The sequence below is a fragment of the Nanorana parkeri genome, unplaced genomic scaffold (assembly GCF_000935625.1).
Source record: "Nanorana parkeri isolate BGI_ZX_2015 unplaced genomic scaffold, ASM93562v1 scaffold9, whole genome shotgun sequence".
NCBI lineage: Eukaryota > Metazoa > Chordata > Amphibia > Anura > Dicroglossidae > Nanorana > Nanorana parkeri.
Window position 1 is genome coordinate 1,785,104 of NW_017306277.1, and position 14,308 is coordinate 1,799,411.

At 37.6% G+C, this 14,308-nt stretch overlaps 1 protein-coding gene across 1 annotated transcript in view; it reads right to left on the bottom strand.

Annotated features, from left to right (window-relative positions):
* The window catches only part of CADPS (calcium dependent secretion activator), a 372,013-nt gene that overhangs the window by 89,492 nt on the left and 268,213 nt on the right, over positions 1-14,308 (bottom strand). The window contains exons 20-22 of the mRNA XM_018554448.1: positions 11,164-11,170; positions 7,494-7,650; positions 1,522-1,663 (exon numbers count right to left, since the gene is read on the bottom strand). Of these exons, the coding sequence (XP_018409950.1) occupies positions 1,522-1,663; positions 7,494-7,650; positions 11,164-11,170 (306 nt within the window). The remainder of the gene's footprint in view (positions 1-1,521; positions 1,664-7,493; positions 7,651-11,163; positions 11,171-14,308) is intronic.

Sequence of the window (14,308 nt, forward strand, 5' to 3'; positions counted from 1 at the left end):
CTTTGTAAAACCTCCTCACCAAAGGTAAATGGACACATCAGCAGATAAGGTAGTTTATACGTTCACCCTGAAACTTAGTTAGCCAACTCTTCAAGTGTATGTCTGATTTTAAAGAAAGATGCCAGGCATCTCTGCAAAGCATGCACATTTTCATCATGTTTTCTCTCTTACAAATGCTGCAAGTACTGAAAAATACCTATTAATCTGCCCGATATATAGTGAGTTCCAACATGCTGTTTGGACTGGCACTGGTTACTTCTGCACTGAAATCCCAATCCCAAATATTGTTGTCATCTCCATAACATAATGGGAGGAGGTATTTTGAAGTCCAGGGGAGTACTTAGACATGGTGTACAAGATCGCTTCGGATTTCAATGCAGCAATGCACTGCCGTCAGCTCACTACTGGAAGTGAAGAGCACACTGAACTTCTGTCGGGAATAATGGGTATGTTTTGCAGGGTTTACAAAGAGCCAAAACATGGGGAAATATACCTGTATTACAAAGATGTATTGAATATGTTTTTTCCCCCCCCAAACATACACATACACAAAGTGTATTCCATTTTCACAGCAAAATTGGGATAACACCTATTTTATATTTGTTACATGTTCCCATTTACATAGCATAAGCTAAATTTAAAAAAAATGCTTCTTGCAGTTTAAATTGTTTTTACACGGGTTAGGGTTTTAAGGGATACAATTTCTTCTTGCTTCTATTTCTTTGAGATGTTAGGAGTGGCTGTGAGGGGTGAGGAGTCTAAGGTGGCTTGCCCATTGTATGTTAATGAAGCTTAGCAGATAAACACAATCCTCAAATTTCAGTCCCAAGTCTTTCTATAAGGACAGACCAATGTGAAAGGGCTTAAGAAATACCTGGGATCAGCCATCTTGCCTCCTGTAACAAAACATCTAAAAGGTAAGACTTTTTTTTAAAAAAAGTTATTTTTCAGTATGCTGTGTAAATAGGAACACATAACGAACATATAGAGGGGTTTTCTCAAATTTGACTGCAAAAGTTGAAATACACTTTAAGGAAAAAGAAGTCCCAGCATGACAGGAGCTATTAGTGCATTCTGGGGCTTGTGTTTACTTGAAAAAATGAAGTGCCACTGAGAGTTGTAAGAAAGTAAAATTATATTAAAACAATGGAAAAATGATTAAATTTAAACAAATAAAATCTTTAACTTCTACATTACACATAAGAAATTGCTTGTATAACTTAATATTCAGTGAGCTAAGAGAACAAATGAACATGTAGTTCTATCAAGGTCAGGTTTTACCAAATCTTATAATTTACAATTAATTTTTGATGTTGTCACCATTAGATTTACATTAAAAAAACACATCAAGTCAAACCACCCTAGTTTTTCAGCATTGATTTTGATTAACACATTAAATGTGGCACAAAAATGCTGGCAGACGATTTAGGCCTGGTGAGAATATAGAATGAATATTTCCATTTGAGTAAGAACCTCCATCCATCTGCTACAAAACTCCGATTGTATCAAAGGGTTCCTTACTTTACTGGCTCCCACGATTCACGCTCAAAGCCCCTGTGAATTGATTGTGCAATTGAGGATTCCATGAGGTCGACATATCTGACAACAAGTGGAGCAAACAGGTCCTGGAGATGTTTGTGGAATTTTCCATTGCATAAATTATCTAGAATTATAAGCATATCAGAATGCTGTTAATTAAAAAGCATGTTTATTGCACAAAACAGCAAAAGAAAAACCAAAACACCTTGGCACTGCACAGAAATGGATTTAAAAACAAAACCCATAAAATCACAATCTGACTGATAACAAGATAAAACAAGTGGACTGATTTCTCTTCTTTTGCACTGGCAAGATAAACCAAAACTGCATTGTGATTCAATGCCACTAGAAGCATTGTGAATAAAGTATATACTTCTGCCATAAAAAATATGCATAAGAAGGATTTCGGAAAACTTCAAGCTGAACTTTAGGCAGATATAAAAGACACAAATGAATGTAGCTTTGTACCCATTAATAAATCATGAAATTATTTTTTTTTAAATTCAACTAGTGTAAATAATTGAATTTGAATTGCTAGTAGTCTCCTGCAATCTCCTATACAGCAGCACTTAGCCTGGGATGGGAAGAGGCAGCACTGGCAACCAAACAGATATGCTGCTTGCAAATGTGCAGACAAGAAACATGCTGATAGGAGGAGAGAGTAGAGGGAACAAAGTGATTGCCTTATCATTCTGCTGCTGCTCCTTTACTATCCAATACATAGGCTGGGGTAGAACAAAAGACACCAGTAGCTTAGTGAATGAGGTAAAGCTCTACTGGTCTGTACACAAGACCCCCTTTGTTTACATGGGTGTCATAGTTACACTGAAGCAACATTTGACTTTTGTGATAGTTCAAGGAAATCACATTTGGCTTTACAATGAAACAGAAAGGTTGTTTTAGGTTACAAAATAAGTTATGCATCAATTGCATTGCATTTAATGTATTTATTCATTTAAAAATGTTTACATTCATACAGTTCAGTATGAGCCAAAGGAAAGCAGCCATAGTGAAACATTTGCAATAAATGACAATGCCAGACTTTGACAAAACGTGTTATATTTGTAGCACAAAGTTTATGTGTGTTTATATTTCTTCAAATAGCATGGCATGCCATGCAGTGGGCAACCTTGATTGCCCTCTAACATGTTGGAGTATCAATAGTCACATGGAAGTAAAACCCAAAATAAATATTCAAATTGTATTCTTCCTCTCCCTTTGATTTGGTTTTCTCACAAAGTTCATGGAAGATGGATTGGGAGGTCATTTCTACTAGTCTGGTTAATCACCAAATAAAATGTTGAAAATATTTAACTCCTTTTTGTTTTTCTTTTTTAAGTTGGTGGTAGTGGTGATATGGAGGGCACCAGGGAGTGCAACATTCCCAAGAGTGCATTTTCCTTATTTCTACTAAATGCAGGGCTGTTCTTAGCAGATAAGATAAAAATGTATGGTCTCTAATGGTTGTTTTTTAAGCAGTGAGTTAAAGGGATAGAGGGGAAAGGTTGAGCACCGAACACCATGTTAGTGCTTTTTTACACAAAGAGAAGTGTGCTTTATGATATTAGAAGGTAATAAAATCTGCTTTTCTATATTTAATTTCTTTTTAAATGTGTAGTAGGGTCTCTCCTATCATTAGGGCCCTTTTGAGGACATTGGAGTAGATCTAAACCCAATCACTAAAATCCTATCTAAGCTTTAACATTGTAATATCATTTCAACAAGTGTTATCTAAGCTTTATAAATCTTAAAGTGACACAAAATGCAGGAGTTAAGTCTTAAAAAGGCATTCAAGTACCTTAACTATTAATACAAATGTAACGTATCTGCATCATTCGGCTGCAGATCCTCAAATCGTCTCTGAATTTGTGCTGGCATAGTCCTTCCTTCTGGAGGTGGCTACTTTTGCTCCACATGGTCTCCCCTGTGTGTGTTGTAAGGTAGCTCCAAGCTCCTGTGATGGACCACAATCTCAATAAAAATTTGTCAAATTAACTAAATTGAGAGATTGTAGTTCATCATGGGAGTGAGCTTGAAGTGGTGGCAACTTTACAACACACACAGGACAAGGACAGTGTCAGCCCGAATCCAGAGATGATTTGAGGATCTACAGCTGAGTGATACACACATAAGATACATGTTTGTTAATAGTTAAGGGACTTGAATGCATTTTTAAGATTTTACTCTTGAGTTTTTTATCACTTTAAGCTTTCATTAAAAAATACCTCATCAAAGAATACCAGTCATAAAGGTCCTTGTTCAGGCACTTCATGTTATGGGTCTAAAGCTGTCTACCAAATTGTTTTCCTGCATTGTCACTCTTTTACCTGCGCCCAGGGTTAGACTACAGGTGATTGAGTTGACCAAGACATGGTCTATCGTCGTTACTATCAGTAAACCAATTGAAGCCATGGTTTGCAGCCACTGAGTGAGAGCATGTAGCAAAAAAAAGGCTGCAGGAAATCAGCAGCACTGAGATGCAAAACAATTAAGAATAGTGTTTAATTGAAAAGATTGCAATTGTTCATACACACAGGGTTATTCACAAAAGGGTGAAGAGTTTAGAGAAATAGCTGAAATGGAAAATTAGCTAAATTGGAGAATGTTTCCAAATCAGCTATATTGGCCTAGATTGTTCACTTCTCCTGCTTTCTCCAAACTCTTCACCCTTTAGTGAGTAACCCCCTAAATGTAATCCTGCTTAGATCTGATTTAAAGAATGCACTGCGTTTGTATCGGTTACAGCTGAACCACTTAATGTGGCGCTAAAATAATTGGAGGCTGCAATGCTTTCTGAATCCCAGGAACCTTAGTTACAGCTAAACTGTCACTAAGCTTGCTAGACATTGCATTCTTTTAAAGTCTGTTTTTTTTTAGTACTTATTTGTGACAATAGCACATTAACATTCTTTAATTCAGCAATGATTTATTCCTTATCTTGATAAACAATTTACATAATAAATGATACAAGTGAAATAAGAAATCAGGGTAAGGAAAAAACCCTAAAAAGTCACGTGTTTTACTGCTAAATCGGTTTTATTTTTTTCAGTATGTAATGCAAGGCATAATTTAACAAATCATTTAAATTAGACATATTTCAGGGGAAAAAAGCAATGGTTATGAAAATTGGCTTCTGATACTTTCAAGACAGCAGGCAAAAGGCAGCAAATTATCTTTAGATTAGCAGATGGCTTACTTCTTAGTGCAGCAAATACTACCCTTTCCTTTCAGTCTAGCAGATGGAGTTGCTTAGGAGAGAGGAGGATCCTTTATATTGAATCCAATAATTTGAGGTCGCTGTTAGAGGCCATCGCACACACACGCATAATTGGACAGTTTACAGGCTTCTCTATTTACTGTGCAGTTGAAAAAAGGATTCAGACCAGCGATATTAACATGTATTATGAAACTCTAAATGCCCTCAAACTAATTTATCTCTAACCTTACTGGGTAAAATGTTAACTTTTTTTTTTTTTTTAGATCTAACAAAACATGTCCTTTATTTACCTTGATCTCTCTTTTAATTCAATTATCATGTAGACCAAGTGTATACAATTAAATATAGAGTTTTGGCATAAACATATAATTTCACTGTTTTTGCAGTTTCCGTGCATTCATAAGTAACATTTGATCTGTGCATAATAAATAAAGTCTGAACAAGCGCAAAGATTAAGATGTTACCCTAATATGTGGATAAGTGAGACTTTTTGCATGCTTCTATATAAAGTATAAAAGGGACATTCTATCTCAAACTGATATTTTAGCTATGTACTAGTAGGTTGAATAGCCTATTGGCATTTTCAGGGTCTAAAATTGTAAGATCTTTGTTTTGGACCTTCCTGGGTCTGCTCCACCTACTGTGGAGTTTTATTCCTTCTACTGCAGCCAAAGGACCTCAATCTACAAATTGTGTTCTCCATAATTTACAATGTAAGTGTAGGCAAACAGATAAACATATAGATGAAATGCATAAGTGTGAGTTGTCTCTCTTGCCAAAATATTTGTAATACAAGTTTTCCAAAACATATTTGCCTGCCAGAAACTATACAATTTCCTGACCATTTGGGATTGAATAGTGAAGGAACAGCAGCTCAATGATATGGTAATCTTTGCCCTCTCTTTGGTGTGGGGATACACTGGAGACTTCAGCTGCCATTTTTATGTGCTGGGCCTCCAGTGCGTTCCTATGTCTTTAAGGAGGAGTGGGCTACCTACAGGCATATCTGCATTCAGTTTATCTACTGTTATATATGCGCCAAGCTCAAGGATTAGAGTTAGGACCACATTACACAGAGGAGCCTTGATGAGGCCGCGTGGGTTAAGCACATATTTTGCAAAAGTTGTGCATCTAAAACCTCTGTTTTTAACACATTGTTAGAGAGAGGAATTTGTTTGCTGGGAAATTTCTGTGTTTTGTATCTCCATTAGTTAGATTTTCAGAACTGTGTAATGCAGAAAAACCTCATTACTTACAGTTCTGCTCTTTCCTCTTAGCCTACAAGCATCTGTGAAGTGGGGTCCAAGAAGGCTAGTGCAGGAACTAATTCAGATACATTTAAGTATTTTATAATGTACACATAATTGAATTAAATAGGGGTCATTTTTATCTATATAAACTACCACTTTAAAATAAATTAAATCCTAAATAGGGAGAGTGGGGGAGGTATAACTTTTTACTTGGTGATTCACCAAGAATTTCAACCTCTTACGTCTACCACCTTTGGCAGTCCAGGAATTTCATTATATTACAGAAGAACTACAGGAAAAAATTATTCTTAACCCATGCAGTGGTGCTACTTCCGCACTGCAAAGGTTAGAGGAGAACTATGAGGTTAGTGCTTTTCACTCACCTCATAGTTGTAGCCAACCTGTGATAATGAGACTGTCGCAGGTCTTAGTAGATCGGGAGGTGAGCGAACACATACCGGCATTCGCTCACCTCTCGATCCTGTTATGGTTCTCTGCCGTGACAGGGGAGGGGCTGGATTCCCCCCTCTCCGCTCCGATCCGCCAGCGCTGACTGGCGGAACGAACGTGGGAGAGGGCAGGTACAGCTGGCTCTGCCTCTAGATAGGCAGAGCCAGCTGTCAGTCACGCAGCTGGGCGGATCCAGACATAATTGTCGGGATCCGCTTCAGCGTCTCAGTATACGTCTCGCAGTATACTGTGGTGCCTCAGTATACCGCGAGCTACAGCTCGCGGTATACTGAGCCTAGGGTGACGGGAGGACGCTAGTTTGTGTCCTCCCGTTACTCTAAGGAGAACTATGGGGAAAAACCTTAACCCCATAGTTCTCCTTTAAGTACTGATTTCTGTACAGAGCGCAAAATAATAAAGGTATGCTCACCCTGTACCTGGCAGCTGGCTGGCTGTTAGAGCGTTCCCTTCAGCCTGTCTCCACCTCCACTGCAGTGATAGTATGTCCCTTGGCGTCCTCACATCCAATACACAGTGTATGGGACATGATGACTCAAGGATCCTTAAATTGCTGGAGCAGAAGGTGAGAGAGGCAGGAAAGACCAATCTAAGAGCCAGCCACCTCCGACGTTCAGGCGAGTAAAACCTTTTTATTTTACACCCTAGATGAGCACTTAACCCTTGCAGTGTGGGGGTAACACCACTGCAAGGGTTAAATACACTTTTTTTCCCAGCGTTCTTCCTTAAGCCCCAATGAAGGGGGTCTCTTTGAGTTCCTGAAACATGCTGGCTGGTTTTCTGTTTAATACACATTGTGCAAATAAATCAATTGGACATTAAACATTTGGTGTGGCACTCCATTTATCTCCAATGGGGTAATTAAACTTGTAAGCATCAATCCAGAACTAAAATAACAGTTTTTGAAAGGACTGTTCTTTTAATCATAACACAGTCTTGATTTCCACATCTATGAATGCTAGCCGCCACAACATAACCTAGCAAGAGAAAGTGAAAAAAAGAAATAATAAGGTACATACAGTCAATGCGGAGGAAATCGTTTATTAGCTGGAACAAGGGAAAGCTGTCCCAAGTGTCTGGCGGCTGCACCTCCAACGCTGCATCCATGTCCACCGCAAAGAGTGAGAGGAATGTCTCTGCATGTTCTACCATAAGGTCTGACCACCAAGCAAATGCCTTTAAATTTGGTAGAGGGAAAGTGAAGAAGAAAATCAGTGAAACTAAAAACAAAACAAAAAACTGAAAGTATTTTTTTTCTAACCAGGACACAATGCAAAATAATTGGAATTAATAAAACAATCATCATTGTAAAGAGGACAGCAAGGGAAAACCAGGCTATGGTTGAAAGGTAAAAGAAAACCAAAAATACCTGTTCCCTTTACAATGACACCAGGGTTGCCTGAGGCCATGCTCAGAGTTCAAGGTTCAATCATATCATTCTGTAGTCTAGAAATTTGGGAGTTTAGCTTGAGTTTCTTCACTGAATTGACTTGTTTTATCCTTTTCTTTCCCTCCACAAATTCTGAAGATGACTAGTAGTCCCTGATTGCATGTTTGGCAATCCATCAAAAATATTTAGACTTGCTAGCCAAAAGCCGTAGCTTTGAAATAGCATCAGAGAATTTTTGATTACATTTAAACCTCTAAACACTTAACATTTACCATATTCCAGTGAAGTAACTCAACATCATGCTCATGGGAAATTCAACTAAAAATATAGGTTGTTTTTACCAGAGTGCCATTCACATCGTACAGTGCAGAGATGTGAATGTGTTAGAGACGCATGCGTGTTTTATCATTGTAACTGAGTATGGCATGCAGAATGAGTGATAATTCTCCTCGATTCATAATCACTTGTCTGGCAGCCAGACTTTGTCAAAGTGTTCAGGGATAGCACATCCTTGAAATTCTGATAGGACCAGAAAATTAATCAGCATAATACTTCATCTCGGGCTCCACACCAGCAGGCCTGAGCCATAACTTGTGAAGCCAGATGACTAAAGTCAAGTAAAACGCAGAGAAAAAAAACCTGAACTTTTTAACAAGGTGAAGTCTATCTATCAGTCATCTTTACAAGTATTGGCTATACATTAAAAAATAAACATTTATGTTTTTACCTGAGTATTGCCAAGATAAAATATTTAAATATTATTACCTATATGTAGTTTGTGATCACTTACCTTGTAAAAATATCTACTATCATCTATCTACTCATTTATTATGCAGCAGAGTCGGTCACATAATTTGCAGTAGCCACAGACAAACACACTACCCACTGGTTTAACGTCACTTTAAAGTGGACCTGAACTTGAAAATTTAAAATCTTCTATCATATAGGGAACAACTTGAAAGGTAATTGTACCTAAATAGTACCCTGAAAATTCAATTTTGTCTTCAATTCATCTTGAAAAATTAGCAATGTGCTTCCTGTGCCTAGGCACTCCTGTACCATGCTCCTCATAGCTGTATACAGTATCTGCAAAGAGAGATCATCTAAGAACTGCTGCCTTTAACTGTCAGTCTCATGAAATTTAAACTGAGATTTGGCAATGTCACTACTGTGCTATTCCCTGTTCTCCTTGCTGGAGAGAAAGCTGCACAGTAAGGATGTGCTTCTGCTTCATTCATTCTGTGTATCTGGACTTCTTTCCTCCCTCTACTTTATCTTGAATAGTACCCCACCAGTCATTAGCTCACCAGTCATCAGCGGGGCAGTGTTGAGTTGAGGAGGCAAAGCCCTACTCTACTACTAAGATGACCACTGATACACAGAGACCTTGTATGGAAAAGGACATAGTAAGTCAGTAATAGAAAGAAAAATCATCTGCAGGGAGATTATAGGCTATACTGGTGAATAGTTCTGTGATCCCTGATTGCCTTTTTTTGAAGCACAGCTTCCACATTTCAGCTCCACTTTAAGCGGGCATGCCAATGTGTGTCTGAATAGCTCCAATGGTTTTCCTAAATGTGTCTGAATAGCTCCAATGGTTTTCCTTGCCTTGAAAGCAAGCACAGGTATACACATTTACCTCTAAAAACAGGAATTGTACTGTGTGTGCTTTTCTCTCTGACTGGCTAACGCAGATGTCAATTATATGGGCAGAAGGTACAGAGCAAAAACTACCTGGCCTAGAGGAAAAAGGATAGATTATTGCAGTTCAAGCATCCAGGTGCCTTACTCAGATGGTGATGAGGTTTAAAATACTGATGTTGAAGGGGTACATAAAAGCAATCCTTGAATTAGGGCAAAGGAAACATTGCTGTGCCTCTGCTGTTATCTCTCAATATGTATCATTATTCATAAATTTCTCACTCTATTTCTATGCTTCTACTTCACATCCACAACTCTATAGCATATCTAATACTAATGAAGGGGGAAGCTAAGGGGACTCAAAAGCAACACATTAATTAGAGCCCAGGAAATAGTGCTGTTATTTGTCAATATGTATCAAGTATACTTTTATGCATCTATTTTACTTCCACAAGTCTATCACATATCTAATATCTAGAAACTAGCTTTTTTATTTTTAAGAATATTTGTTTTTTTAACATGTATCTAAAAGCAATATTTTCTATTTGTCCTGGTGAGCATTAGTTAGGGAATAGCTAATATTTTTGAGTTGTTACTAGGTTAGGAATAAAGGGGAAATCTTCGAACAGGGACACTAGTTCCAAGACAACTATCTATGAGAGGATATCCCTTACATTGGAGAGGTCTGCACTTACATACTGTTGTGTCTTGAGAAAGGAAGCAAAGGAAAAAAAAACTTGTAAGTGATTTTAATGATACCTTACTCTACCTAAACCAAAAGTGATTTTAATTATACCCTACTCTACCTAAACAAAAAAAAAAGTTTCGGCTTCAGAAATACTTTAAATTTCCATCCATCGCATACGAAATATATATTATCTATCAATTTGGAATTCAAACATTGTATGTAAATGATTCACAGTTTATAAACACAATTTCTAATTTTAAGGACTATTTCTAACCAGAAGAAAAGCAGCAGGCAGAACAAAAAAAGAAGCTGTACAACCCTTTGTCAGCCATAGCAAACAGTTATGTTTAAGCCTATTCAAAGCTAGAAATATTACAGACAGCTTAGAAAAAAAAAAGATTGTGAACTTCTTGTGTGCATGCATTCTGGACAAGTGCTTTAGCAATTAGCGAGCTTGATGTCATGTTCATCATGCTAAAGCTAATCATATAGCATTAGCAATTCCTCAGTAAGCCTCAATTTTGTATCTGTTCTCTTTTTTCTTTTTATCCTGAGGACAAGTAAATATTTTATGAAATATATAATTTTGTTATTTTCTATTTGCATTCAGCAAGCACAGCTCTAGGCTCCATTAATGTTTACCAGGCTAACCTTAACTGCTCTGCTGAAAAAAATCCTTGTTTACAGAGCTGAATACCTGAAGTTAAAATTGCACCTCAGGTGACTTAGTGAGAAGTGACCCATCTCCTCTCCTTCCTTCTCTGTCAGGGCCTGTTCACACTATCCAATGCGTTCACAGCGGGAGAGGGTGTGGTGGTGCCATTCATGTCAATGGCACCGCAGACACTATTTCTTGCTATCCCACCGCACTGGCAGTGGGGCATGGCGGTACCACGTGTTCCGGTGTGGGTGATCCCACTGCGGGTGGGAGGTGTGTCTGTAGTGCCATTGAAATGAATGGCACCACTACATCCCCTCTTGCCCCAGAACACAGGGAGGCTTTGTTGATGCGATCCAATGCATTCATGGCATGGAACTGTGCCGTGAACGCATTGGATAGTGTGAACAAGCTCTTAGGCTTCATATAGAATTTAAGGGAAGTCCAGTTTTGAGGGAAGAAGCTACTGCTGTTCTCTCTATTTAGAAAACCCAAAGTACTCTAAAAAAAATGTAATTTATTCACCCAGTAAAAAATATTTATTTGCAAAATAGAGATTTCATAAAAAATGCAAAATATTAAACATCAGTATAAAAAAGTGTAGACTTAGGTCATTGAAATACAACTGACCCAAAACCATTATAGTTTTCCTTTAAACGCATTAATACAAATCTGAAAGCATGTTCTGTTCTTCCTTCTGTTCTAGAAACCAAAGCCCCCGTAGCTTGTTACAGACACTGTAATAATGGCATAAACAGAAATAATTCAAGGAATTTTTAAATGGTGGGCTTTGGTGTTGTTCTCGGTTACCCCGCTGTCTAAGGCAGTGGCCTACAAGTGCCTTATGGTAAACATAAACAATTTTCTCTGAAGTTGTTGATTCAATATGTATTCAGAATTAGTTTTTTTATTTGTGATTCAACATAATATTTTGAATATTAAAACAAATAAAAATAGTGTGGGCAAAAATTATTTGACTCTTAAACCTAAAATTTTGTTGCACACCCTGTGATCACTACAGACAAGTGATTTCTGTCACTTTGAAAGGGACTTCTTCACCGGCCGACATGTAGTCTAACCCAATTTTCATGAGCAATCTGATCCAGCTCTCTCAAGTTTGAAAGGTGTCTTCTCTTCTTCAGCAACTTCCATAGATGTTGGGAAGGATTCAAATCAGGGCTCAAGGAAGTCCATTTCGGAATAGTCCAATGCTCTGTTCTTAACCATTCTTGGGTTCTTTTCGCTGTGTGTATTCTGGGTCATTATCCTGTTGGAAGACCCATGACCTGCAAATGAGACAGAGCTTTCTGGTACAGGGCAGTAAATTTCGCTCTGGCGTTCCTTAATAGTCTTGAGATTTTATTGCCCTGCACAGGCTGAAGGCACTGCGCTGCCCCACAACATAACCAAGCATCTTCTATGTTTCACAGTAGGTATGGTGTTCTTTTCCTTAAAAGCTTCTATTTTCATCTGTGAACATGGAGCTGAAAGTGACTTGCCAAAAAGCTCCATCTTTGTCTCAGCTTTCCAAAGGACATTCTAGAAACACTGTGGCTTGTCAAAATGCATTTTAGTAAATTTCAGGCTAGTTTTTTGGTTTTCTTTCAACATGGAGTCTTCCTTTAAACCTACTATCCGACTATCGCTCAAACAGTCGCTGACCTTGGAGTTCAGCTTGTATCTTTTGGAAGTTTTTCTTGACTCTTTGAGTACCAATTTCACTATCCTTCTGTTTAATCTGAATTGAATTCCTCTTCTCTCCTCTTGTATGGAGCTTGTCTTAAACTTCTTAATTATATTTGTAACTCACACAAGAACACAAGCTGCTTGGAGATTATGTTATGGCCTTTACCTTTGACATGCTCGTCTATAATTTTCTTTCTGATCGCCTCAGAAAGTTCTCTCCTTTGCTTTCTCTGGTTCATGTTCAGTGTGGGGAACATGATGATACTAAACAGAAGAGGGACTACTCTTTTTTTCTATTTAAATAGGCTGACTGACTGATTACAAGACTGAAGACATGAGTGATGCTAATCACAGAAAACAGTTAGCTTGAAACATCACTATGATCCAATTATTTAATTTGATCTTCTCTTTGGGTACTGACAAACCTGTCCAAGCCATTTCAAAATATATTTGCAGAATAAGCAATAATGTATGTCTTTTCACACTTTCTTTGCATTACTCTATGACATACCAAAGGCATGCAGGTATACATGAGACAAATGCTTTTGTTTTTTTTTGTCACTTTTCAGGAAGAATAAAGCATTGTTTGAATGAGCTGTCAAGGTAGCAACACATTTGTCCATGTCTGTTTGTCAGTACTCCATTCGATCTTGATTATACCCTCATGCCAAAATTATACCAGTACCACACACTTTATGTTTTGATTATACTAATAATGCACCCAAATGACATGATCATTCCAACTGTCCATCCATTAGTATATCAATTCAATGTTCTAGAGTCATTGTGGTCCCAGAACTGTACCAGCAGCATAAGGGTATGTATGCTGTGCATCCACATAGAATATTGCTCCCTGGTAATGAAGGAGGGTGCAAAGATATTTTGAATGAAATTTCAACTCAAACTGATGTTATATGATGAAGTGTTACCCAAGCTATAGATAATAATTTACTTGTTGGTAAATCCAGCAGAATACCTGAAAGGTGACTGCTCAGAGGAGTGAGAAGACTCTTTAATGTTTGGGTAACAATACATCATATAGCACTGGTTTTAGTTTAACATTTGAATCAGCCATCTAAATGTTTATCAGTACTTTTTTTTATCTGTACTTTTATTAACAAAATCCAAAATCCGGTAATAAACCACTTCTTTCTAGTATATCAATGTAGCAATGTTCTGGTGAGGGGACTAGAAACAGGTACTGATATAGGTACATACAAGAACACTAAAGTGCAACAATGCTATTTTAAAGCTTGCATAGCTTCAATATTTTGTTGGTGTACCAGACTGTATGTGTACCTGCATTGAATGAAATTTGTAGGAATCCCATTTCAGCACAATGCAGAAAAGAGCTATTGTAATTACAAAGATAAAATGTTGTCCCTAGTATTCTAAAGTCCTATTCTAAAGTCCATTTCTCTTGTTTATCTTCCTGCGTCTGACACTGTTCTAGTTAGTGTTTCTGCAGAATCAATAAAAATGTACATTATTCAAAGCTAAACATGCCCTTTAAAACAAAACAAACAGAGAAAAATATGTGGGTTGCCATTGCAAATACTAATTGCCGGGCAGTCTGTTGCCCCAATGCTTCTGGAGTCACTACACTTGAACAAACACGTAGCAAGTGATGTCACAGTGTCAGAACTTCTGATCTTTTTTCTAGATCGGTGACTCAAAGGAGTTGATTTAGTAAAATGAGTTGAGACTGTCAATTTTCCCTAAGCTAATGTGAAATTATTATCACATTGAATACTCAATTATGTGCAAGGTA